The sequence below is a fragment of the Aquila chrysaetos genome, chromosome 5 (assembly GCF_900496995.4).
Source record: "Aquila chrysaetos chrysaetos chromosome 5, bAquChr1.4, whole genome shotgun sequence".
Lineage (NCBI taxonomy): Eukaryota > Metazoa > Chordata > Aves > Accipitriformes > Accipitridae > Aquila > Aquila chrysaetos.
The window spans coordinates 975,967-1,002,894 of record NC_044008.1 but is presented as its reverse complement, the minus strand read 5'-3'; the positions used below and the strand labels follow the sequence as shown (position 1 = coordinate 1,002,894).

At 61.8% G+C, this 26,928-nt stretch overlaps 1 protein-coding gene across 1 annotated transcript in view; it reads right to left on the bottom strand.

Moving 5' to 3' along the window:
- Positions 1 to 26,928, bottom strand: part of SND1 (staphylococcal nuclease and tudor domain containing 1) — a 130,938-nt gene that overhangs the window by 96,823 nt on the left and 7,187 nt on the right. Inside the window, exons 4-10 of the mRNA XM_030014964.1 lie at positions 25,024 to 25,102; positions 22,204 to 22,364; positions 21,889 to 21,980; positions 21,104 to 21,262; positions 20,558 to 20,664; positions 20,190 to 20,280; positions 14,003 to 14,116 (exon numbers count right to left, since the gene is read on the bottom strand). Coding sequence (XP_029870824.1) covers positions 14,003 to 14,116; positions 20,190 to 20,280; positions 20,558 to 20,664; positions 21,104 to 21,262; positions 21,889 to 21,980; positions 22,204 to 22,364; positions 25,024 to 25,102 — 803 coding nt within the window. The remainder of the gene's footprint in view (positions 1 to 14,002; positions 14,117 to 20,189; positions 20,281 to 20,557; positions 20,665 to 21,103; positions 21,263 to 21,888; positions 21,981 to 22,203; positions 22,365 to 25,023; positions 25,103 to 26,928) is intronic.

Here is a 26,928-nt window from a genome sequence, read left to right as displayed (position 1 = left end):
TCCCCTCCACAGGACAGAGCATGAGAGAACAGTGGCTGCAAAAATCACCCAAATGCGGCACTTTTGTGGAAAGGGACCCACGTCTCGGCGCACCGTGGAGCACCCCACTTACCCGGGCACCCTCACACCGCGCCGGGCACCGGAGCCCAGAGCAGCCTCTTGCAAAGCCACCCCACACTGGTGGGCTCCACGGGACCAACCCGGCTCCCTCCTCGCTGCAGCCACCGTCCCCATCATGGGTCAGGGTGCGGGTCCTTTCTGCCACCCCTCTGTCCCCAAAGCACTCAAGGGAGGTGGCTGGCACGGGCACAAAGCCCCAGCACCCGTCCCACCCAGCCGATCCCAAATGCATTAACATGCCCAGAATCCCAGCGGAGCAGCAGTCCAGCTCCACAAACGCCTCCATCCGTGCGTAATGGAGCTTTTATATTATTTTTGACCGAGAAGTAATTTATTGTCCAAAATCTCAAAGTGATTCAATATGCTAATTGCCCCAACCAGCACAAGCACCGGCAGCTGGCACAGCTAGCAATGCTGGAGGAGGGATTCTTCCCTGCAGCCCCTGCGGGAAGGGGAGGGAGAGTGAAGGACGGACACCCCCAGCCTGGATAAGGCTTGCACTCCCCCGACCGCCGCTGCTGCAGACCCCACGCTGGGACATCCCCATGCTGCATTTCCCCCAACAGCCCAGCCGAAGCCCAGGGCTATCCCTGGAGCATCGAGCCTAACGCAGGCAGGGCTGGGGACCGAGTGGAGTTTGACAGATAATGGGCAAAAACCATGTCGGTTAAGAGATGGTGGGTTTGGGTTACCCCTGACCAAAGCCAGGCAGCCCCGCGGGGCACCCGGGGTCCCCTGCGCTGCCCACGCGTCCCCAGGCTCCCTGGTGCTCCCAGCCAGACCCGCTTTGCCTCCAGCTCCGCTTGTCACCGCAGCTCTCCGAGGCTCGGCGCTGGCATTTCACACCTTCCCCGGCATTTTGGGTGCAGTGGGTGTGATGCCGTGCCAGCAGCCAGGGACAGAAACAGCCGGCAGCGGGTATGGGGAGGCTCAGCAGCTCGAAATCCAGCCGCCCATGCGTTGGCATGGGGCACCGCTGCGGGCATCGCACACCGACACCGTGGGCCGTCAAGCAAGGGGTCGCGCGGCTTTTAGGTCTCGAGGAGCATTTTGGCTGATCTGCTCACAAGGAGCGTGAAAACAGGGTCGCCGGTCTCAGAACGGGGCCGATTTGGACCCAAAGCGTGGCTGTGGGACTCTGCAAAGCCAGGAGATGCTTCGGCCTCCTTTCAGCCCGGCCCTAAAACTGTCCCCGAGGGGACGGGGACAGGCTCTGCTCAGAGCGAAAGAGCCAGCAGCTGCTGGCAGGCTCCCCGTCTCAGGCGGTGGCAGCCATTTCAGGACTTAAGGAAAAACCTCCACCATTTCAACACCGTTACCCCAAATTACAGATGATAACCGCAAACCCTGAGGGATGCATAACAGCGCTGTCGCTCGATGGACCTCACTGCCCCGGCTTCGGGGTCGCACGCCCCTTCGGAGCATGGAAGGGCACACACGTGCATCCCCTTTCGACCGCATCCCTGCTCCTGGGGAATTTAATTTCTGTTAATCCTCCAGCCTACGAAGCGCAGCCCCACGATGCACCGGCAGCCCCGGGTGCCGGGTCGAGGGAGGTGTTTTAAGTCGTGGGAGCAGCTCAGAGCCCAGCTCGGAGCCGCCCGCAGAAGCCAGCAGAAGATGAAGCTGTATTTGAGTGCATCGTGCCGAACCCGCACGTGACGGAGGGGAAGAATAGCAGCCAACGAAAACTAGGACAGCAGCGGCCGGACCGGGAGGGAAGCAAAAAGCTTTTAAGGATGGAGCTGCTGTCCCCTCTGCGGGGACCGAGAGACGTGTCCCCATCTTGAGCCGTCACTGTCACCATCACCACCCCGTCCCGCTCGCAGGCAATCTTGCAGCCCCCCCGCCAGACCCGGGGAAGCTGCTTCGCACCAGCAGCTGCCATAGGGCTGGCAGCGGTGCAGGCAGGGTCCGCAGTGCAGGCAGGGTCCATCCCCAAACCCTGCAGCAGAGGGTCAAGGTAGGAAATGCTGAAGAGGGGTTGTCCTGCACTGTCCCTCATCCTCACGCTGTGTCCCTTGCCCACCACCTTTAGCAGAGGAGGAGGATGCGGAACCGATGTGCCAGGGCTGGTGCGGGCAGAGACGTCCGTCCAGCCCCACCGCTGCCCTTCATCTGGCACACCGAGTGCGACCTGGCAGACCTCAGCCCAGCAGCCAGAGCCTCCATAAAATTTAGACGGTTCAACCCATTGTGGACCTCGAGAGGCAGCTCCACGTCCTGTGGTCCACGTCCCCTGTCACTGCCAGCACACCCACGGGTGATTCCCGGGCTACACTGTGCCAAGGCAGCCCTGCACCAGGATGGGACAAGCGCTTCGCTGGCATCAATCCCTGCAGGTCCAGGACGGCTCCTCCATGGGAAGCTTGCTTCCAAGGGTTTGCCCCTTGCACTAGGGATTTCGGGAGCTGCCAAGGCAGGAGCTGTTCACATACAAGGCATCGCCGTGGGTGACAAACACCCAAATGCTCCTGCCACAGCCGGGCACCAGCAAAGCCTGCCCGCACACCGGTGCTCAGAGGCAAGAGCGGGCTTGGGGCTGCACCAAAAGGAGTTTGGTGCAGGGGCGAAGCTTTGTCCCCTCCACCCCGGAGCGTGGGAACAGGCGTGCACCGTCCCTCGCAGTCCCCATGGACAACCGGCACCAGCAAAGGTGCACGAATGCATGCCAGAGCATCCCCTCCCTGCAGCCCACCCGCAGGAGAAGGAGCTGGGTGGGCTGCGGGTGCCAGCAAGGGACACACACCATCCCTTGCTGCACGTCTTCAAATGTCTAGCGACTAAATAGAGATTTCCAGCAGCCGGTGCTAATGGCAGGGGGAATATTCATGATTACTCTGAGCCGGGAGAGCGTTGCACGGCGCTGGAGAGGTGCGTGGAGGGAGGTGTTAACACAGCTGAAATGCCCGAGTGATGCAAGGGGGGGCTGGGGGAGGCACCGAGCTCTCTGCTCGCTCCAGCAATCCTCCCCCTCTGCAGAGAGGGATGCCTTTGTCGTGCTCCCGGCTGGAGGCATAAAAGCTGAGCCCTGACCCGCAGGCAGAAAGCAGGCAGCAGCGCGCGTTGCTGTAACCAGCTCCAAACCAAGCCGAGCGCAGGAGGAGGAGCGAGGCGGCGGGGCGAGGACGCGAGCCTGGGTCGGCTCTCGGCACGGGAGATTCCCCCTCCTGCGTCCAGCCCAACGCCGCAGCGGGTCCGTGCGGTGATGGAGCTGCTGGTATCCCTTCACCGCCCCGGGGACCTGAGCGGGGGGTATCCCATCAGCCGGACAGAGCAAGCCAGCAAAGGCGATGCCAACTTCATGGCAGTGCCCTTGAGCCAACACATGCCCCGGCCGTGCCCTCCAGCGTCCCCTCGGTCACCCCGAGTCACCAAGGGACGATCCCACTGGTCACAGGGCAGGAGCCGGGGTGATGCCGGGGTGATGGCCGGTGCCGCAGCCGTGCCGGGCGCTGAACTCAACCTCCTTGCAGGGGGCTGTGGCTCCCTGCAGAGCAGAGTGCTGCCGGCGGGGACGGCTCTGGCTGCCTCCCAGATGGAGCAGAGAGGCTCCTAAAGTCATATGCCGCTGGGAAAAAAGAATTAAGCCTTTGCAGAGGGAGGTTCATCACGTACCTAAAATCACGGGCTTAAGTTTCCCGAGGCACAAGGGTGCTGTTACTAGGCAGGACGTTAATTGCACAGTTCAGCAATGTGGCAGAATTGCACAGCTCCTCTCTAATTTAGTGCAATTTAACCATCAATAGAGGATTCACAGTAGCTTCCTGATGAGATCAAAAGGTCAAAGCTTCATTCTCCCATCAGCGTTTTCACACTCACCCAGCAGACCGAGAAGCATTTGCCACAGCCTTAGCACAGCATCAGACCCGGCCGCCCCGAGAAGCTGGGAGGCCGCGCGCCGAGGACGTCAGGTCTGCCCGTTTCTGCTTTAACGCTTGCGGACTGCAGGCGCTGGAGATGATTAAGCCTCTCCGAGCAGAGCAGCTCCCAGAGAGCACGACGCAAAGCCCCGCTGGAGTGTCATCCTCCTAAATGCGAGCTGGCAGGTGCCTGGATCCTCCTCAAAGCATCAGTGTCAAAACACCAGGCACTTCTGCTGGGTCAGAAGAATTACAACACTTAAATGTAAGTTGTTTGGGAAGTCTTTTAGCACAAACCCATCTTCAGGGCTTATTACTTACACGGCATCAATAAGACCAAGCACTTAAGCGCCGCTGCTATTCGCAGAGCATATGGTCTGGAACCGCATCTTCCTCCCGGCTGCATCTTCCTCCCGGCGACACGGGCCCTGGAGCCGCGCGGTGCGAGTTAGCTACTGCCTGCGGTCACGGAGCCGTTGCCTCGTAGAGAAGCTGCTTCGTAATTGCCGGCAAGTTCCTGCCCATCTCCCCGAACCGGTGTCAGCCACAGCTCCAGGGCTGGCCGGCTGCCCGCAGCCCGTCACCAGCCCGGCCTCTGCTCCTCCACGCTGCTGCTGCCTGCTTTACTGCTTCGGGGTTTTTTCTTTTCTTGTTTGCCGCTAAGCTTTTGCTCTCTAAGCCATGAGCAATTTCCCGGGATGCCAGAGGCTGTAATCCATACAGGAACCCAGCTGTGCCAGCTCACAAATTAATCCAGCCCGGATCAGGCCTCGTACCTGGCCCCGACAGATCCCCCGAGAGCCAGGCTCTGGCTGTGCTGTCGCCTGCTTGTTCAGCCGGGGGAAGGAAAACCCGCCTGCGGTAAAGCAGCGGTATTTTACCAGGGGTCTGGATCAGCCCAAAGCCCCCCCAAAACCCCCACCCCAGGATTTAGCATGCTGCGCTGCCAGGAGCTGAATCTCAGCAATCTGGAGCCCCGAACCAAATGCCAAACAATTGCTTTCCCATCGTGGAAAGACTTAGGGAGAAGGGAGAGAGGAACGGTGGAGAGATGTGCAAGCTAATCATTTTTACACTAGAAAAAGCATGCTACCCGGAGGGCAGAAAACAGGTTGCAAGAACATGCTGACTTCATATGTCTTCTGTCTGGAAGCTATTGCAGCCCCTATTAAATATTGATCAGGGAACTCCAGTGCCCCCACTTTCTGCTCCCGCCTCTCCTCAGATGCACCTCTCCTCTGCCAATATTTAGAATACATTAAGGCCATATGCCCGAGCACTTAGCGTTTTACGCCGCGCTGCTCCGCCAGCGCGGCAGGGCTCACCGCACACCCCATCCACGCCGGCAATCAGTTCTGTTACACAATACATGGATGAGCTATGATGATCCTTGTAACTGTAATTTAGCGAAGATGAGACACTGATGAGTTCATGGGTTTGTTTCTCATTAATCTTTTATGCTCGTTGAGTGCGGCGCGCTTTTTGTAGTACAAACCCTGCTCAACAAATAGGGAAACAAGATCTTCTCTCCACGCAGACCCTGCCGCCCTCGCAGGCAATCCGTCTGCCGCCGCGGCGGAGCTGTACGGCATCCCTCACCAGGCAGGGCTCGTCTCGGCTGCAGTAGCCTTGAATTCAACTCCGGCACAGAGATCCTGGCCAGCTGGACACGACCCACAGGCTTTGAGCTGCTGCAGGCAAGGACCATCCTCATTGTGCCAACGGGGGACGATGACAAGCTGGAGGTCCTGGGGGAGCTTGGCTGATCCCCCAGGTTCCTCCAAGGCTGCTTGCGTTGAGCCACCCATTACCAGAAGGGTGAAGGTACCAAGAAGAGCCCAAAGCAATGGGAGAAGCCAGGAGATGAGCATGAAGCCAAGGAAATGAGGGATCCTCCTTGGGAAGGGATGGAAACCCCTGCCGAGTTTGGGAGCAGCCTGGATGCCTCCCTAGGATGGACAACAGGAGATGAACTTGGTACCAGAGACTCTGAAAGCAACGTGCCACACAGAGAAGGGACATCTGACAGTGTCAGCCTGGCTGCTGCCCTAAAATTGCCCAGAAGGGAAAGTCGTGGGCGCACATCCCACGTAGTCAGTGTCCTCGGGGAGTCCCAGCGTGGCTCCCCTTCCCCGTGCTCCCGTCTCAGCCCTTGGCTCTGGCTCCCAGCGGGGGACTTCCAGGGAGCCGACCAACAAGCCTCCTGCCAGGCTGGCAGATCCAGGCACTCTTCTTTCCTTCCCAGCCATGAACGCATCTTCAAAAACCACACTGCTGGTCTGGGCAGGCAGCAGCAGAGGAACCGCTGCACCAGAGACATGGGCAAGAGCTGCCGCCGCTGTGCCGAGGAGCACGCGGACAGGGGAGGGAAGGAGGGAGGCATGAAATAACCCTGCAGGAAAGGTACTGGAGAAGCCCAGGGGGACCCCAAGTTGTCTCTGAGGGTTTCGGCAGCGATGGGGAGGTCCCGAGCAGGCAGAGCCCTCTGGATCGCCGGATCGCCGCTGCCCGTGGCGGAGGATGTGCGGGCAGGGCGAGGCAAGAGGAGACAGCTCTGCCGGAGCCGCCCGGCACAGCCTGGCTCCCAGGAGCTGCCTGCGAGGGATGCGTGCTGGCAGGCGCGGTAGGAGCCGCAGAGCAAAACCACCTCTGCACCCTGGCTCCGGTGCCGCCCTGGGAAAGCCAGAGATTGGCGGCGGAGCTGCTGCCGCTACCGAACCACAAAGGGGCTAGGGGCGACGAGCCGGGGAGGCGAGCAGCTACCTTGTTTTTGGCACCGAAGAAGCCTGGGCTGCTGCGCCATTGGCATCGTCACCACCGTTATTTGTGCCATCACCCAAACAGCTCCGGGGGGGGGGCTTTGCAAAGCAAACCGAGCGCATCGCTCCCCGGCCAACGCGCCACCTCCAAGAGGCCTCTGCCAAACTCCCAACCGCCCCGGCAGCGCGGCAGGGATGCAGCCAGCCGCGCGCCGTGCCGCAACGCCGCCTCTCCTGGCAGGGGCCGCGGCGTCGCCCGCGCTCCCCAGAACCTGCCGAGCCGAGGATGCCAGAAGAGCCTCTGCAGGGACAGGAGGAACCGATCCACGTTCACAGATAACGTTCAAACTTCTGCCAAGCCGAGCGCAGCCGCCCTCTCTCCAAAATCCGGCTTGCTGCAGAAAAGCACCAGGCGGACACCTGCAAACCATCTGTCGAGCAGCCCTCGCCTCGCCGAGCGCGGCACCGACCGCAGGCGGCTCCCACCGAGAGGGGCCGAGCAGGATGAGGCACCCACAGGCGCCCGAGGCTCTGCCAGCGAGACCCGCGCGCCATCGGGTACCCCAAAGTGTCGCAACGCTGGAACGAAAAGCTCATTTCTAGAGATATGGCAGCTGCGATTGCTAAAAACAAGCGGGACGGGATCCTTCCTGAACAGCTCGTCTCCCAGATCTCAAACCAGGTTGTAAATCCATCTCAAAGAGCACCAAAACCAGCAGCTTGCGTGGTCTGGGCTGCCCTTGACCTCAAGGTCCACCCTCTGCCCGTCCTCGGTTGCGCAGCCCCCGGCAGCTCCTGCTCCGGCAGTGCCGGACGGGGCCGGCAGGAAGCTGGGCAGGTTGTTTTTATAAAGCGCTTCCAATTTCCCATAAATATCCTGGCAATCAGCAAGTGTCAGAGAAAGGAGCAGAGAGAAAGTACCGCCGTTTGATGGGGTTTGGGTAAAATATGGCTCTTTCTAAAATCTACTGGAGTGTGGCAGAGAGCTGGCGGGCAGAATGATGAGGACCGGGAGCAGCGGTGCTGCCGGGGGCTGCTGTCCATCACCCGCCCTCGCGCCGTGCGGCCGATGCTCTGCCTTCATCCGGGCATCGCCTGGCATTGCCCGGCGGCGAGGGGGTGGCGAAGGTCACCGGGCTGCGCTGCTGGAAGACAGATCGGACACGAGATTCAAGGCACAGAAAAATCCTTGCTCAGACTTAAATACTGGCACCTCTGGGAGCCAGCGGTTTGCAGTCAAACACCACGTGAGGAGCCGAAGCCCGGCAGAGCCGCGCGGCTGCCCCGGCACCGACCTTCCAGCGTCATTGCTCCCTGCGGCAGGACACGTCGTGCCCGGCTGGGCGGACAGACGGACGGGGCCACGTGCATTTTGCCCAGCATCACCACCCCATGAAACCAGAGGGGAAGCGGCATCGGGAGCACCGTGGGACCCTGCATCCCAGAGATGCTGAGACCAGCCGGCGGGTCAAGCCTGATGGCTGCGGGCTCGCCCTCCCTGCTGGCCCCAGTGCCCAGCTGATCCCTGGCTGCGAGGGTCCCCACCGGCCGGGAACAAGGACCCCTCGTGGGTGACAGCTCCTGCTCTCCGGAGGCTGGCAGGCACAGGGGCTGGCTAATCCCTCATCTGCTCGCAGCCCAACGTGAGCCAGCAGTTCCCTGCCTTTGGAAACATATCAGAAAGCCAAGGAACCCGCACACATGCTCATTTGAGAGCGGGAAAAAAAATAATCCAAGCCCAAATCCCTCTGTTTTTTTCTTTTTCTGAAGCCATTTCCAGCTTCCCTACATTTTCAGCTTTTCACTGCTTTCTGTCTGCGGCAGTGCCTGCTCCTCCAAGTTTGCCCGGTGCGGTGACAGCCCTGACGCTTGTGTCAGCTTTGCAATTAGCTACCACCGTGCCAAACGCGCTGCCGGCAGACGTGAGGCTTGCCGTTGCTCCTGCAGCACACTGGCAGCCGGCGAGCCCCGGCAGCTGGAGCAGGCACAGCACCGGGGTCCTGCTCCTCCAGAGACCCACCACCCTGTGCTCCAGCTGGAGAGGGCTGGAGGCACCCAAAGGTGCCCAAGAGCCCACCCCAGCACCCCAACACCAGCGTCGGTGCAGAGCGGGTGGACAGGCATGAGCCAGCATCCAGGATAAACAAGAAAAACCAGACAGCCTTGGCTTTGTGTCCTCAGAAAATACAGCTGGAAGGTGCCTGAGGGCTGTCCAGACAATCCTTGAAGAAATCCCCCACCACCAATGTCAACCTTATCTCTGCTGCGCAGGCAGGAGCAGGGACCTTCGAGTCCCGGAGCAGCGGCACAGCCAGGAAAGGAGCCGGGACATCTCTGCTCCCGATTCCCTTTCTACCTCCTCCCTCCAGCTCCCAGGGCCGAGGAGGGGCTCTGGCATTGCCAAAACCTCGAGCCCCCCCAGCAGCAATTGCCTCCCTCCCCGCAGCCCCGCTCCAGCCGGGGGAGACACTGCCCCACTTTCAGACTTCAAAAACACCCAACCCACCACCAGCAGGATGGCTTTTTTCCCTGGTTTTACTCTTTGAATCAGGGTCCATGTGTTTGACTCCCCCACTCCAAGAGTATTACCAATTAAGATATCAATTTAGATAAATCGGGGGATTGGAGCAGATTTGTACTGCCGTTGCATCAGTTGGGCAAATATAGCTTGCTAGAGCACAGAGCCATTAATGAGATTCTGTAATTTAGCTGTCCGAGGGAGCGAATTCCTGATTAAAAAAAGCAAAGCTGAAACCTCCCAAACACCGGGAACAGTGGTGACACCGAGACCCAGGAAAGCCCCAGTTCTGAGCCAGAATCACCGCTTGCTCCCCACGGACCCAGCAGCGCCCGCGGATCCGGCGGGTCGGAGCCCCTCGCAGCCACAGCTCCTCCCCGGGGGTCTGCTCTGCCTCCTGTCCCACGGAAACACACGCCAGCGGCACGGGCTGCTCTGCCTTCGGTCGGGTCCAACATGCCGGCAACTTGCTTCGGCCGAAGACGGACGGACCGCAAACCCCACCACGGGGTACGAGGGCCGAGCGGTGCGGGATGCCGGAGCGATGGGCATCAGCCGCAGCGATGGGGAAGGGCTTGCCCGTGCCCAGAGACGCCTCGTTCACCCCAAAGATTGGAGCACCCCACGTTTCGAATCCCAGATGTGTCCCACAGCTGTGAAATGAGGTCATGCTGTCAAACAAGCTAGCGCTTCAAAGCTGCGGGCTTAAACACAGCAGAAACCAGCCCTGGCTCCAGCCCGGCCAAACAAGGACCAGGCAATTTCACCGGAGGCGAGGGCGGCACCAGCCGCGGTGAGCGCAGCGGTACGGCTCAGCCTCCAGCCCGGCGAGCCGCTAAGCCCACGGTGGTAGCAGGACATGGCCTGGGGAAGGATTGCCAGGAACATTCGGCTTTTGACACTGCACAGCGGGAAGGAGCCGTGCTGCATCCTGCTGCAGAGGTGCTGCCCCGAACCAAGGGAGCCGTCCCGGTGAGGGTCTCCGGCCGTCCCGGCGAGGGGCTCCAGCCGGCCCTGGTGCTGCACCTGCAGACCCAGCACCTGGGCAGCAAGGGGAGATGCATCTTCATCTGAATATGTTATGTTCCTCGACAGAGACAAGCGATAGAGATATTAAATGCTATCAGCTACTGCTCTCAGGATTCATTTCGCGCTGGGTGATGAAGGCGGGAGATGAAAGGCTGTAGGATTTTATTACGCTGAATTTTCAGTTTGTCATTTCCCATCTACTCGATCAGGTGCCTTGGGACCAATTTGCGCTCGGCGGGATGGAGATGGATCTCCCCGGCAGAGCCGCGCTAACTACATGCTACCTACTATGGTGGGTACACGTCTAGCCCCGACCGCGGGCAAAGCAGCTCGCAGCCAACGCTGCCGAGCCCCAGCGCTCCGCTACGGAGCTGCCGGACCCCCACACAACACCTCATGGGTAAAGCCTTCCAGAACAGCCCCAAACCAACCCAAAATATATATATATATATATATATATATATGTGCATGCCTTGAGCTCAGGCTCCATCTTCGCAAGGGCAGCTAGGATCGGGGTCTCCCACACTGAGCTCCCCCCAGTGCAGAAAGCTCCAGAGTGTAGGAGCTGGAGCAGGGATTAAAGGGGAGCAGCAGCAGCAGCAGTCAAGGGTCCCCGGGCACCGTGGGTCTGGGGGAGCTCGGGGCCAGAAAGCACCCCCCTGCGAGCAGCAAAGCACCAAGTCAGGAGTGGGGAAGAGAGGGGCACGCAGCTGAGCAAGGTGCCTAGTTCGTCTGGCTAGGGCTTTTTTGGTCAGTTGTTGGGTTTTTGGACGGTTTTTCTTTTTTTTTTTAAAACAAATGATCTGGAAGGGGAGGGGGGGTGTAAACATTTCATTAATTGCATTCACAGGTAATTAAGCAACTGCATAAGCAGAGCCAGAGATGAAGATGCAGAAGGGCCTAAAGAAGGATAAAACCCAGAAAGAAATAAATGAGGTTTAACTGGGGCACCCACAAGCTGGGGTGGCCGAACTCGCTCCCGCACGGTGCAAGGGCACGCACAGGCAGCCTTGGGGAGACCACGAAGGGCAAGAGAGCTCACACCGGTGCCGGGGCCTGACACCCTCCTGGTTTGGGGATGCCCAAGCAAGAGGCTGGCACAGCGGTGGCAAGCCGAGTACCCAGATGGGTATTTTCTGAATCTCATCACTACGGCCGTCACAGCCGCGCAGGCTCCCCCCAAGACTGGGGCAGGACGGGCTCTGGAGCGCCGGCTGCTCCAGCTCTTGTAGCAGAAGGAAGGAGAGGAAGAAGATGGAAGCAGCTCTTGCTCCCCAACAGCGCTGCAGGACCTGGGGTCACGCCGGCCAGGCCATGCTCGTAAGGACGGGTAACTTCACACCACCGGAGGGTCTGGCAGCAGGACCTGGCACCTGCAAACCCTGGATGCAATCTAGAAGTGCAGATCTTTCCAAATGCCGAGCCCACTCCACACAACGAGCTCCCCAAACGAGAAGCCAGATGCAGACCAGTGACTTGGCTGCAATCCGGCAACTTTGGTGTGCTAGGGCATCTGCAGCGAGACCGCAGACCCAGCGAGGGGGGGGGAGAGCCCCCGTTCAGGGCATCCCTTGGGCAGCACCACACACGGCGGCGAGCCCGGCAGCTCCCTGCAGGCAGGGAGAAGGCAACCGCCCGCGCGCCGGGGCCGCAGTGCCGAAGCAAGCAAAGGATTTTGCCAGGGGAGCCGGCAGCGTGGCGGGGGGCAGCTGCTTTTCTGCAGTCTCCTTGGAGACCGCGACCGCTCCGCAAAGAAACCGCGCTCCTCCCGGCAGCGCCGCACGATGCCGGCGGGGCACGAGGCAGCGGGTCCCCCCCCCGCAACCGGCACCGGTGGCCGCTTTGCAGCCACCCCATGCCCTCCCTGCCGTGCAAGCATGCTGCTCGGCTTGCGGCGGCTCCCGTCCGCCCGGCGCTGACGCCAGAGAAACAGCGGGAGGAAGAAGCTAATCTGGGAAGTTATTCATAATTCAGTGTGTACAAAACAAGGCGGCATCCTAGGAGGGAGGAATTTCCAAATTACTGTTCCCACAGCAACCTGGGCTCTGCCCCTGCGCACACCGACAGCTCGGGGAGCCGTGGCACGCGGTGCCGTCACTCGCCAGCGCGGCCAGGCCAGCCCCGGCCGGCGCTCAGCGCGTCGGAGCCGTTTGGGGAAAAAAAAACCAGCCCTGGAAAAGGCAGCTTTCGCGTAATCCTGGGTGAAGGTTGGCTTCCTGCTCCCGGCTGGAAAGCCCTCCTCCCGCTCGCAGGTGGGAGCGCTCCTCGCCATCTCGAGAGGCGCTGGATGAGGAGGAGGATTCTGCTAGGAACAATGCAGGTGCTTGGCGGGGGTCTCAGCAGCTCTCGAGTGCATCAGCCATTGAGGGGGGGGTGGGAATAAAAAGAAAGAAAGAAGAGGCAAGCAGATAAATCCCTGCCCTAAGGAGCTTTTGGATGGTTTCAGATCAGTCGCCGGCAGGCAAAGGCGGGCAGTGCCTGGCTTCTGTGCCCACGCCGCAGGTCACAGCCCCGCCGGCACGTACCGGCTGCCCCGGTCACCACCCGCTCCGTGCCGAGAAAGGGGCACGGGGATCAAACCGGCATCCCGGCTCCCAGCCCAGCAGAGGTTTTTTGAGTGGAGGTGAAGGGGACTCAGCGTGCGACCCGCAGCCGCACGGCAGAGCTTATTTCGGGTGCTTTCATGTCACTGCCGAGCGCGGGGCTTGAGGTCCAGTACACGCCGGCTTGCAAGATGCTTAAACCAAGCACAGCGGAGACCAAACTGTGCATGAACAATGCAGCGCTTTCCCGAAGACTTCAGTCCCCAGCATTTCTCCATCAGATCCTGATACTGCAGGTCTCCAGAGTCACACCGGAGCATCCCTTTGAGCCGGAGGACAGGAGCCCGCTCATCTCGGATGCAGGGAGGAAGGAGGGGAGCGCTCCCCGACCCCAGCCAGCCCCACAGCGGAGGGCAGAGATGCTCGGGGGCTGCACAGCTGAGCACCTCGCTGAATGGCACAGCGGGGAGGAAAAGGAAAATCAAAGGGTTTTGCACACTTTGCATAATCTCCAGCAGCCCTGCAGCCTCCTGCTTCTCCACCCCCCCCCAGCGATGGGCAAACATCAGGCTGCAGGGGAAGGGGAGGGCAGAGCTGCTGCTGCGCCGCTGAGCAAAGGAACAGTCCCAGCCCAAAGCCTGCGGGTGACAAAGGACCCGAGGATGCCGGGCAGCAGCTTCCCTGCTGCCTGTGTGCCCGTCCACCGAGGGGCACGAGTCCGCAGCGACGGGGCACCCATCCACCAGCACAGCCCCAAGCAGCATCCCACCATGCATCATCCACTGCCCCACGCCCTGGAAACGGGGCTCTTCTACCTCCCCAGAGCAGAGAACCGCAATGGCACCGCAATACAGAGGGGGAAACTGAGGCAGGGAACGAGGGAGACACCGGTCTCCCTGCAGCCATCAGAGTGCACGCTCAAACCCTCCCCAAAGCCCCTTGCATCCCGTGAGATGGGGCTCCCCCAAGAAGAAAAAGGGAGTGCTGAGTCGGGGCGGGGGTCAGGCCAGATGGAAGAGGAGCCTCACGGGGAAGGGACTCCATCCAGGGACAGTCACGGACACGGGCGACTGCTGCCCATCAGGGATGCTGCACCACTGGGGAGCAGAGCAGAGCACCCTCCCCATCTCACCCCGCAGTCACCTCCCCGCCACACGTCCCCACGGTCACCTGCGTGCTGTCCCCCTCCAGCCGGGGGGGTCGGATGCTGGACAGGTGTATGGTTTTGTGGTCCCCAGAGTTCAGCTTCACCACGATGGCGTCCGCGTTCAGCACCTGCATCACCTGCGGAGGGAGAGAGGCCGTGGTGAACACCATGCCCACAGGCAGCACGAGCCCCAGAGCCGGGCACCGCCGCGACAATGCCCGGGCTCCGGCACGCACCCCGACCCACCCCAGCTTCAGCCCCCAGCAGATATCACGGAGACAGTGGCTCCAACCCCATTCCCGGTGCCCGGTGGGTCACTGGAGCGAACATGGCTCGGCAGTGCATCCGTGGTCCCGCTCTCCGAGCCCGAGGAGCTCAGCACTGGTCAGAGCCCTGCGAGGTCCCCGGATGGTGATGCCGCAGCACACCAGCAGATCGCCAGCTATATGCCATCCCGTGCCGAGGCTCAGCCCCCCAGGGTTTCACTCCAGAAACAAAACCAGAGAAGGGACTGGACCACAGGCACCGATACCGGATGATGGATGACCGCACGTAGAGGAGGGAGTGAGCACAGCCCGCAGCAAAGGCTCTTCCACCCGACAATTGTGCAACAGTGTGTCCTGGCTGGTGGTTCTCCATGCACCCAGGGAGCAAATTAATTAGAAAAACTGGTGGTAAAGGTAGGCAGGGCTGTGCAAGCAGGCGGAGGACAGCAGGGCTCAGGGCATGCTGTTTTAATCTTCTCAGTTTTCATTAAACACCATTCTCCAGCCCGGACGGAGCAGCAGCAGGCAGAGCAGGACAAGGCACCCAGGTATTGCCACTGGCAGGGCACAGACCTTCCCCTACCCGCTCCCAGCACAAACCCAGTCCCCCGAGTCATACCGGAGCAAAAGGTTCCCATTGTTGCTCATCCATGACGAGCCCAGGGAGCACAGCCCCATGCATCCCCCCAGAGCTGAGCCAGAGCTCAGGGGGGGCGGGAAGCAGAGTGAGGAGGGCACACATTTGCTCCACTTACAGCACTTTTTGCCCCAGCAAGCACATCAGTCCCTCAAAACGTGCTTAGCCAGAGGGATAACAGGATTATAGGAATTAAAATTAAAGCAGACATCGAGGATTGCCAGGGCTACTCTCAGCACAGCAAACCCCCCCAGGGGACATCCCTACCCACTGACTCGGCCTCTCCTGGGACCCAGATCCTTTGCTTTTCATAGGCAGACCCGAGCCCAAAGCAGTTTGCATGCTAAGCGAAGTAATCAAATCTCATGCTTCAGGGCATCCTCACCGCTGGAAGGGTCAGGATGGGACCCCAGCAGCGCATCGGGCATCTATCCCTTCCCTCTCGCAGAAGGCTTAGAAAAAGCAAGCCGTGAAGACAAGATACTGCAGCCAGGGGAGCTGCAGGTCAGATCCAGGGGCAAATCCTGCGCCGCATTACACATCCATCACGCGCAACTCCGCACTTCCATGTCGGAGCTGCGGTCAGATCTCATTTGTTCTCTGGCAGGAGGCGGCAGCAGGGCAGGCTCCCGCTGGCAGGCAGCCGCCAGCTCCCGGCACAGCCGCGGTTTATGTGCAGGAGCCGGCAATTGGCACCGGGGACTCGCCAAGCCCCTCCAGCCCCCCGAGCATCCCCTTCCTGGCAGAAATAACCTGCAGGGCCCTTCGGCCGGGCTGACCCAGCTGCGACGGGTCTCTGCGGGGGCACGGGATGCTGCAGGACGTGGTACCCGGGGCAGGGGCACCCAGAGGCTGCAAGTCCCAGGCAGGACAGGGCAGGGTGGCAGCGGGAGCGGAGGGCGATCCCGGGGTGCCCACCTCTCCCCTCCTCCAGGCAGGAACCGCGGCCCCGGCTCAGCAGCATCGCCCCGTGCATAGAAGCAGCAGAAGGTGCTTTGCGGCCCCCTCCCCAGGGACCCCACGGGCAGGAGGGGAGCACAACGGCAGCAAAATGGGAGACTCAGCACCGTCTCAGGGGCCATGCCATTTTTCTTGCTAACAATTTCTCAGCTTGCTGTGGCCAGCTCCCTTTATCCAGTATTTATTGTGGCTTCACCTGCCTCAAAAGGCACTTTGATAAATGGATTGAAAGGATTTTTTTTTATTACTTTTTTTTTTTTTTTAAAATCTCCGCAGCTACTTCTTGCAGAGCCAGCATGCTCCACCAGCACTGCTTCCCCAAACCCCCCCAGGACACAGCCTTCATCCCAAGCCCAGGCTCCTCCAGCCGGGTGCATGGAGGGGAGCGCTGGGTGAAGCCCCTCCAAGCAGATGGGCTCCAGTGACCCACCACTGAGCCCCCGCCAGGCTTCCCACCCTCGCCCCCATCACTGCTCCCCTGCGGCAAGAAGGTCAGAGCGGTGCCTTGTCGATATTTTTTTTATGCGAGAAGTTTTTCTCACTGAGAGTGTTGATCCCAACAAGGTTTCCAATTTTCCACCCCAGCGCTTTGCTCGCCCTGCACGCTTGCCCCCGCTATGGGCTTCGACCCAGCAGGACCCCTGTGGACCATGGGGCCATTCCCCCAGCTGCCACTGTGCCCCCCCGGCTCCCCAGGGCAGCCTGCTCCTGCACTCCCTGCCCGGCAGTAACGAGCACAGCTCGTTAGCTCTCCTGGGAGAGGGCTCAGGGACAGGCTGCTGCACAGGGAGCATCCCCAAAGCCAGGAGGGACCTCCTGCACCCTGACCTTGCAAGACAGGGACAGTGGCACTTTGGGAGGTGGCACCCAGCATCGAGAGAGGGGCCAGTGCTGCCCCCCCGACCAGGAAACTGCTTTTTGAGGGGTTTTGGCAGGGTCTGGCGCTCAGGTCAGCAGGACAGCAGCTCCCAGGCTGGCTCTGGCAGATCCCACTGAGAGCTGAGATGATTTGGCCACGATGAAGGCTCCGAGCATTTTGCAAAGCAGGGGGGAAAAAAAAAAAAAAAAGACACAGACCCAGCTCATCCACAACTGCCTCCTCCAACCTGCAAAGCGCTGGAGCCAGTGCATGGCAGGAACCAACACACAGCCCAGCCAGCAAGCCTGGATGCGGCCGAGGGGCTGCCCACGGAGCCCAGCATGCCCCAGGCAAGTGGCTGCTCTCAACCTCACCCCCCCCCAACCCCCGAGGGGGCTGATCCTGCCCCGCAGCGGGGAGATGGGACGACACAACCTCGTACAGCCCTCCGAGCCCCACGTACAAAGCTGTATTATAAACAGCTTTTGGCAGAGGATAGCTTTCAGCGTAATGTATTCAACTCTAAGCAGCGCTGTCCCAAATCCCTGGGTGCTCTAAGACAAGCTGACGTAGGGAATTCAGGAGAAAGCCTCCAGCCCCTTCAAATTTTTATTCCACCGCTTTTCTTCTTGCCACTCACAGGCATCAAATCCACAATTGAGGCCAAGCCTTAATTTCTCCCCAAACCAACCCCTCCACTCAAAGCACCGGCAGCTGACCGCGACGGCAGCGGGATCCAAAATTAGCCGGAGCTGATTTGCCGCGGTTGCTCAACAGTGCAAAGACAGGTTGGGATCTTCCTCCTCCTCCTCCTCCCCCCACCACCCCCTGGCAGCTCCTACGTCAGCTCTGCCGCTGCAAACGAGCACCTCGGCATTCTGCCGAGCACGGAGGCGGCTTCAGCGCCGGAGCAATCGCTGCCTGCCCGCTGCCTGCCTGCCTGCCCGCTGCCTGCGGGTGCTCAGACCCCTCTGCAGGGCACTGGGAGGATGGATGGGGGCTCACGGGGCTCCTCAGGGAGGCTGGGCATGTGCCCAGCTCTGGGTTCAGCTCCGGCACTCCAAGGCATGCGGGCATTTGTCCTGATTTTCCCTGTCACTTACAATTCCCAGGAAGGGAAAAAGACCAAAAATTGACACTGCAAAACCGACGGTGCCTGGGGGGTGCTTCGGCTGACAGCTCCCTAAATGCTGATTTGCACGGGCCTGCATAAAGAGCAGGTTTTAACTGAAGGCGGAGAAATTCTGCATCGCCTCCCCAGGAAGCAGGATGGCATCGCGGCGCTTAACTGTGTTTGGGGGCTCTTACTGCAGAGCCAGGGCAGCCAAACCGTGCCGGAGCGGACCCCAGCCTGCGGCGAGCCGGGGGGCCGAGTGCTCCCAGCCTGGGGGGACCCCCAGCAGAGCGAGGGGCTGTGCCCAGAACCAGGGGGGCCATCCTGCACACTCTGCCCCAGGACCTTAAGCGGGATGCAGCCTGCACATCAGGGTCCCCTCCGCTCCACGGCACCAGGGGTGGATTCCCACCGCTCCTGGGGGGATGGCTGCCCCATGGCAACGCCTGGCACAAGGGCTGGAGATGCCGCTGAGCCCCAAACCCACCGCAGGCACCTTTGCTGCTTTGCCAGGGGTGCTCGGGACAAGAGACCCGCCTGCTGCAACTCTCCGCCAGCGTCCCAGCCTGCACACGAGCCATTCAACAAAATAACGGGCATCTTTGAAATGCCAGGAGCGTCCACCCGCCCCCTCCGCAAGCTGCTGAGCAAAGCATGACTAACGGCCCCCGTGCCGGCTCCTGGCGCGGGCTCCGGCAGCAGCCTCTGCCAGCGGCAGGATGGCACTTGCGAGCACGCCAGCGCCTTCGCACGGCCATCCCCGTGCCCGCAGGGGCATCTGCCCAGGTGTTACTTTTCACTGCGACAGCAGCACCTCCAAACATGGTCCTTCTCCCCGGGGATGGACTCTCACCTCTGGCCTTCTCAGAGACCCTCTGGGCTGGGCATTCGGCGCACGTTCATATGCCACTCAAAAAGGAAAAGCCCTGCAAACCCTTCAGCGCCTGGGAAAGCTGGTGGGAATTTTGGGGGGACCTCCACTACCGCTACTGCCAGCCGTATCTGAGCTGACAAACAGCCAGCTGCAGAGAATGGCGCAATCTCAGAGTTAACACACGAGCCGGCACCTCCCCAGCCTCATTCCGCAGGACCGGAGCTGCCGCACAGCTGCCGGTGACAGCACCGCATGGATGAACTAATTAAGCCGGTTGCACCGCGTGGCTGAGACCAGACCATCTGCGAGAGCTCCTGGCTCTGCCCTGCCCGGCAGCTCCAAAGCTCCCGCAGCCAGCGCCCGGCCAGGCGTGCTCTGCCCCGAGCCCTGCCGCCGGCCGCACCGGGACAGGCAGGGAAAGGAGCAGCCCGGCTCGCTCCCATGCCCGCAGGCAGAGGTACCCGGGCACAAACCCGGTTTCCTTCGCAGCAGGGATGGAGCAGCTGGAAGGATGCTCCGGGGGCAGGATCTGACCCGGATGCGGGGCGGGGAGCACAGGCGTTAAGCTGACTTTCCAAGAAATCCAGCTGTTGCGCATTTCCCAGGGTTTCCACCAGAACCGAAGCCCCCCCACGGCTGCTGCGCTGGGCGAGCCGGCAGCACCATCTAGCGGGCTGCTCCCCCCCCCCCCCCCCCCCCCCCTCCCCGAACGGTGCCCAGATCCCCGCGTCCCACCGCGTCCCACCGCCACGCTCCCGGCCGAGATGCTCGTCCGCAGGGACACCCACCACCCAGGGCAGGGGCAGCACCAGGTCAGCCCCACCGACCTTCCCCTCGCGTCCTCCCTTTTGCATCGGCTACGCTCTCCGAACCGCGCCGGGGCAGGGGGGGGGGCACGGTTTCCGTACGGCGGGAACGCGGGCACCGGGAGCATCCCTGGGGCTGCTCTGGTGTACGGGGCTAGCGAGGTCCCGGAGCTGGGCCAGCCACCGCAGGGAGGTGCCAGCCAGGGGGTCTGCCCCACGGACCCCCCACGGCTCCACACCAGCAACCCCCCGGGATCGGGGCAGGGGCGGCCGCGGGGCTGGCGCCCGGACACGGCGCTGGAAACGCAGGCAGGAGAGCGAAGGAAAACTCTGCTGAGGGCAAGCATCCCTCTGCAGGCAGGAAAGCGGCAGGCAGGGTAAGAGCATCTCTGCGGCACCCGGCCAGCCGGCAAACGAGGCTCCAGGGCACCCACCAGCCCTTCCCCACGCACCCTGGGCCCTTCCCCTCCCCTCGTTTTGTTTCACCTCTTCCCACCCCAGGCCTGCCTGAGATCCCAGCCTGCGCCTGGACGGTCTCGCACCGCGGTCCGCGGCAGGGATGTAGCGGAGGCAAAACCCTGCGGGGTCTGTCCCGGCACACGCAGAGTCCGGCACGGGCAGCCGGGTACCCTGCCCTCTGCCCCCACGCAGGCAGACCCTGCCTGCCCCTTCGCCTGCTCTGCCAGCCACTCACCTTGGCTACAAACTGCTTGTCCTTCTGATCCAGGTTTGCCGTGGGGGCCACGTAGTCCCTCCAGATCCTCAACTTGCGCTCTTTGGCGAACCTGGCAGGACGGGGGGGGGGGGAGACAGGCGTGATGCCCGGGCTGGCGTCCCCAGCGGGGACGGACGTGCCATACGTTAAATTGTCCAGCAAAGCCCTGGCAGAGGCAGTGGGGCTGGCGCAGACTCGCAAGGAGAGATCACATCTACCTCCCACCCGGGAGAGCACTGGGGGTACCCACACGTGGATGGGGAGAGGGGGCTGGAGTCACCCCAAGCACCCCACGGGTGCAGCTCGGAGCGTGCCCACCCCCGCGGCTCCCGGCGTCCCCAACTCACCTCTCGGCCGCACGCAGCTTGTCAGCACCGCGGGTGTAGACGGCGATGGACCAGTCCACGCAACGGGCAAAGCCCTCCTTCAGCAAAAGCTCGGTGATGTTCCCGTTCTGCGGAGAAGGGGAGGAGGGGCACGCTCAGCTGCGGGGGGGACGCGGCATCGACATCTACCCCTGCGCCCCTGAGGAGAGCTGGCCTCCCCCCGTCCCTGCCCCGCTGCGAGGGGGGTACCGCACTCGCCCTGCTTAGCCCCTTAGATGTCACAGGTCCCCAAAGAGCCCTGCAAGGCCTGGCCACGGTAGCCGGTGCCCCCAGGGCTATTGGAGACCACCCCATGGGGCTTTGCTCTCCTCGCGGGCTGCTCAGATGGACCATGGTCTCCCACACCCACCAGTAAAGAGCCCATGACTCCTAGATGCCCTGAGCCCTCACCAGAGGAGGCACCTGGACCTTGCAACCACCTTTAGCATCTTCAGCACGTGATGACCAACCGTCCGACAGCCCACCGGGACCCTCTCCCCACCCCTTGCCACCGCCAGCCCCACTTGCCGGGTGCAGGATGGTGCCCAGGATGTTCTGGTTGTGGCAGCTCTCCAGGACGATCTGCACGTCCCTCTGCAGCAGCCGCGACTCCGTGAAGAACTTCGCTTCGGCCGCAAACGGCTCGGGGACTTCGGGGGCGTCCGCCTCTCGCTTGAACGTGGGGCACTGCAGCAGAGGGGAGGGGACGGTCAGGGCACGCGCTGGCCCCTAAAACCTCGGGAAGGGGGTGAGAAACCTCCTCGGGGAGGAATGCTGCTCTGCCCCGTCCGCCCCAGGAGCCCCCAGCCCAAGAGCCGTCCTCCGCGCCGGGTGGCCGAGCTCTCGGCTCCACGCACCCGCAGCCACCTCGACGGCAGCCCACGCCAGCAGAGCAAGGGACGACCACTCACCCAGCGACCAGGGGATCCTTGCAGGGCGTCCGACAGCCCGGAGCTGCCGGGCCTGGCAGCGCGGAGCTGGTACCCGCCTAACCCAAACCTCTTCCCATCCCCGTGGTGACACCCCGCGCCGGCGCGCACACAACCGCGGGCTGCAACCAGCCTGTTACCGGAGGGTGCAGGCAGGACGACACGGCGGGCAACGAGGCAGCGGTACCCCTGCCTCCATCCCTCCCTGGATGGCAGCCGGGGCAGCAGGCAGGTACCGGAGCAACCCCCGCACGCTTGCCCCGGTGCCAAAAGGTGCCGAGGAGGATGCGCGGTGAATGACGGTGCAAATTCAAGAAGGAACTCGCTGCAAAGAGGACTGCTGAGCGTACCCGCCAGGGACAGGGGCCAGCGGCCAAGCCTCACCTTGATCCCCGAGAGCATGACGGTGACCAGGTAGTAATCGGGGAGGAGGAGGGCTCTCACCACGCTGCCGTCCCGGACGTGCTCTATGATGGCTGCGGAGCAAGAGCAGAAAGGTCGGTCCTGCTGCGGAGGGGCTCGGCAGGAGCCGCGGAGCCGGAGACAGCTCTCTGCGGCGAGAGGGTGCCGGGAACAGCACCCAAACAGCACGGCGTGGGCAACCCGCCCCCGAGGCCGCGGGCAGGCAGGCAGCCGGGGATGGAGGACAGGGGCGACCTCAGCGCCCAGCAGCGAGGGCCAGAGTTGGTGCCAGCTTACCGTTGACTGGCTTCTGGTGCATGGAGTCGACGAAGTGCCGGGGGTTTTCGATTGTGTACTTGAGATCCCGGATGGTGTGAGAGCCCGTCCCCTCACTCCACATCCCCTTCTTGGCGCTCTTGGCCTGCTCCTCCAGCTCCGCCAGCCTGCTCTGCTCGGGGCTGCAAGGACAGGACGAGTCGGGATAAGGACAGGACAAGTCGGGATGAGGCCAGGCCCCGGGCAGGCGGGACGCTGCCAGTTCCTGCATGTTCCATCACCAGGAACATCCATCTTCCAGGCACTTCTCTGGATGCTTTAGTGAGATTTGATCACTTGCATCTAGAAAAGGCACTGCCTGGGTGAGCTGGTGAGCGATGCTTCGTGCTGCTGACAGCAACACACAGTAAATCAAATTAAGTTTCTCCGGCACCGCAGCACGGAGGCTGCGCCATCAATGTCCAAATACCCGCCGCTGGAAGCACCATCTCTGATAGACTGGGGAGGTTTAGCCCAGGCAACCCTTTCAGAGGCTGCTTTTGCGCACTGCGATGAAAAGGCAGCCCCGAGGAGACAGGGCAGCAGCAGCCCCAATTCCCCGAGCGGCAAAGTGCGCTTTGGGAGAGGAGGGATGGCAAACCCAGGTATGCAGCTTGCGTGCCGTACCAAACCACGGACCGTCCCCGGTCCTGCACACACCAGCAGCTGCCAAAGGCAGAGTGCAGCAGCAGCCCCTTCTCAGCGCCGACAGCCAGCCCTGCCACGTGCTGTCATAACTCGTTAAATAAATTTGGCGATATTTGCGTTTTAGCATTCTTCAGCTCAGGGCAAAGCTGCAACCTGATGAATCCCAAATGCACTGCAGAAGCACCCAACTCAAGTAGCTGATGAGCGAGTGGCTCAGAGTCACCTCACGCACCCATTAATTAATGCACCCTTTGAATTAGGAGAGCAAACGTGGAGCAGCGATGCACTCTAGGTGATATTTAATTGCAGGAAGCTCAGCCCTGTGCTAACTGTGCTGCACCAGCCCCATCGCACCGGTGATGGAGCTCATGGCAGCGGCATCGCCCAGCCAGGGGGGCTGCATGTCCAGGTCCTGCACCGTCATCGCGGGGCTCAGGGTGACCGGCTTCACCGGGTGTCCTGCCCGCTGGGTGTGCTTGCGGGAGGGGGTTGAAGCAGCAGACCCCCGCAAGCCTGAAGCCACCAGAAGGTTCCTGTGGAGCTGCCCGGGTGCCCCCAGCACAAGCAGCGGACAACAGCACCCAACCTGCATCCCGATTTCCTTCCCTCCGGCACAACGGGCCAGTCCAGAAGCTCCTGAAAAGTCCCGGGCAGCTGCATTGCCACGCAACCATCCTCCGATGGGATCAGCGGCACGGCTGCAGCCGACGTGCTCCTGCAGTGGAGCCAGGCGAGGGGGATTTGGTGGGGAAGGCTGGCTGGAAACCAGGGACGAACACAGAGGAACCGAGCCACGGCTGCTCACGACCAGCCCTGTGCGGGCTCACGGTCCCCCTTCGGCGCAAGCCCCAGCAGGGTCCCAGGGGGACATTTCCAACGGGAAGCAGGAGAAAATCAGTGCAAAAACCCCAGCAGATTGGCAGGCAGAGGCTTTCCTCCTTCATTCCACCTCCGCAGCTCAAGAGCGATGCAGGAGGTGCAGAATCAGGACAGGGCGGTGAGAGCCGACTCCAGCTGAACCCCAATTCATCCTACCAACGCCGCCGGTCCTCGCCAGGCTCCACCACCGGTGCTGCACCCACTCTCCCAGCAGCTCCTCGCCCCCGGCCCCAGCAGCCCCGCAAGCAGGCGGCTTCTGCAGGTCTTTCAGCACGGGCGCAGCAGCTTTCGCACCTCTCCCAGGCATCACTACCCTGCAGCGGTCCCTGACCGTGCCAAAGCCGAGCCACTGACCTCTGCCGAGGGCATCCAGAGCCCACCAGCACCAGGCATAGAGCACGTTCCCCAAGGGCTCGGGACAGGGACCGTGTCCCCAGGCAGGCAGCAGGCAGGACCCGCTGGCACTTGAGGCTTCAGCACTGACAAGCCTGGGTATAAAATAACCAATCCACGCCCTTGGCAATGCACGCTCTCTTTACTCAACATACCTGTTTACAGGCTGCACTACTGAAAACACTGGGTGGAAAGCATCCAAGTGTGCCAGGAACAGTTTTAGGAAGCGACACGGGCAAGCTTCCAGCCCAGCAGGCGTGGGGATGGAAATAGCGTCCGACTGGTATTTATAGCAGTGCCACAAAAACAACTCGCACCCCTGGAACAGGATAGCTGGTGCCCAGGGCCGTGCGGGGGGGGTGCCAGCTCACCGCAGTCAAGGCCAGGCTTCTCCCTTGCTCTGGGACGTGACGGGGCTGGGGCAAAGCATTGGCATCAGCTCCAATGGCACTGGCACAGGCAACGCACCACCCGGACATGGGACGAGGGGCAGGAACATCACAACATCGCCTCTCTAGCATGAATTAAAGCACCTCGACTCCATGCCAGGAGTTACTTTCCAGCAACCAAGAGCTTCAGAAGATTTTCTGCTCTGCAGCCCAGGGCCACAGCTCTGGTCCTTCAGCATCCAGGGCAAGGAGACACCCTGCTCCCCCTCCCCAGCCCCTCACCACTCCAACCCTCAAGACAAGGGGTCACCGTGCTGGGACACCGATGCCTGTGAAACCTGGGCACCGCAGAGAGCCCTGGAGCAGGGGCGGGTGCCCGGCCAAAGCCGAGGAACCCAAAGGCTCCATGCCCGGGTAAATAACGGCAGAGAACCGGCGCGGCCGCTCAGCACGGGCTCACCGGGGCAGCGCAGGAACGCAGCCACATACGTACTTGTTGGCTCGGATCCCTTCCCGGCGGGAAGCCAGCCCTTCGGCCACGAGGGACTCGGCAATGTTCTCGCCGCTCGTGTCTGCGGAGAGAGGAGAAGAGGAGTCAGTGAGACAAGCCACCAGCGCAGGGGGCGGCCCAGAGGCACCTCGGTCCTGGCAAGCGTTCCCAAGACGATTCCAGCGAACCAGTGCCGGAGCAACCCAGGAGCGAAAGGCTCCCATCACTAGCCCGGTGTCCCAGCAGCACATGGGCTGCACGATGCATTGAGCAGAGGAGCACAGGGCTCTCCTGGGGACGGCATTTCCCCCGGATCAGAGCTAAGCAAGTGGGAAGGCGGCACATTGCTCTGATGCACCACTGGGCTGCAAGGCTTGCTGTCACCCAGGACCACCTCCGTGGGAAGGGGATGTCCCCAGCACCCAGGGGAGGCAGGCAATACCCTCCCAGCACCAAAGGGGCTCTCTGGATTTCCAACGAAGGCTGCGCTGCCAGCACGACCTGCAACGGGCACCTCCACGTAAGGCACCCTTCCTCCGCAGGAAAATGGGGGTTTCACGGCTACCAGGAGCCAGAGCTCCCGGGGAGGCGGGGGACAAATGCCACAGTCCCGGGGGGGGGATCCCGGGCCTGGGAGAGCAGATAAACAGGAAGATTTGGGCAGAATCCCCCAGGAGAAACCCCTGACTGCCCACCCAGAAGGGAGGGTGCAGGGTCGCACAGCCCCAAGCAGCAGCGGGGAGTGGCTGGGGAGGGGGTGTAGGACACTGCCTGGACCCCCACCCTTCCCCAGCACCTTCACTCTGGCTCAGCCACCACTGGCGAGCGAGCGATGGCAAGTGCCCACCCCTCAAAGCACCCACCGCTCCAAAGCCCAGAGCCGCAGACAGCTGCTGCATCACTGCCAGGGAAACTGTCGCAGCGTTTCCATATTAATAGTATTTAAACCTTGACAAACTTCATCAGGAAACATTTTATGCTTCATTTCTCACCTCCACGGTGTGACAGGCTGGGATTTAACAATAAGGACGACACCTACGTGGGAGGCACAGCACAAGAGTCCTTAACATGACAGACAACAAGGCTGCAGATGACTGAAAGGGAGCACTCCACTGATCACAGTGTCACCAAACAACAAAACCCCTTTCAAGGTTTATTTGTCGCAGACTGCGGCGTCAGGACCTGCCAGGCTTCCTGCTGAAGGATGGCCCAAAACTATGATCCCCGCCTCTGCAGGAGGGGATCCCCATCCCAAAGGGCTTCCCAGTTCCCCAGCCCACGAGCAAACTGGAAGCTCAGGAATGAGCATGGAGCTAACTTCAATATCCAGTTACTCGTGGTCTCAGGGGACAGGCTCATCCTGGCAGCACGTAGGACCCTGCTCCCCTTTCTTGCAGCCTGGGGACTGTGGGGGTCTCGCATTCCCACACTGGAGGAGGACCCCCGTAGGGATGTGGGAGGTGCTGGCTGGAGCGTGCCGGGATGCAGCGGCAGTGGGAAGCCAGCCCTGGGTCACCCTCGCAGCAGTGACAAGGTGCTGGTGGGAAGGGGCTCCAGGCAGGGGTATTGCCCACCTCGGGCCACACTGGCCCTGGCCACGTCCAGCTGAGCCTGAAAACCTCCGAGGAGAGAGCTCCAGCCCTCCCGCGGAGCTGCACGGCCACAAATCCACCCGCTGATCCTCTGCAGCGGCGAACCGGGAGCCATCAGCGATGCCGGGCTTTCTGGCCGTGCAGCGGAGCGGATGGCCGGCAATCCTCATCCTGCCCAGGCAGAGGCACCGGGAACTCCTGCCGCAGACCCAGAGGGAGCATCCTCCCCCTCATCGCTGGCCACCTCCTTTCTCCCTGGGCCTCCATGCGGACCCTACTTGCTCCATTCGTGCCACGCTGCCTCGGGATGAGCCCC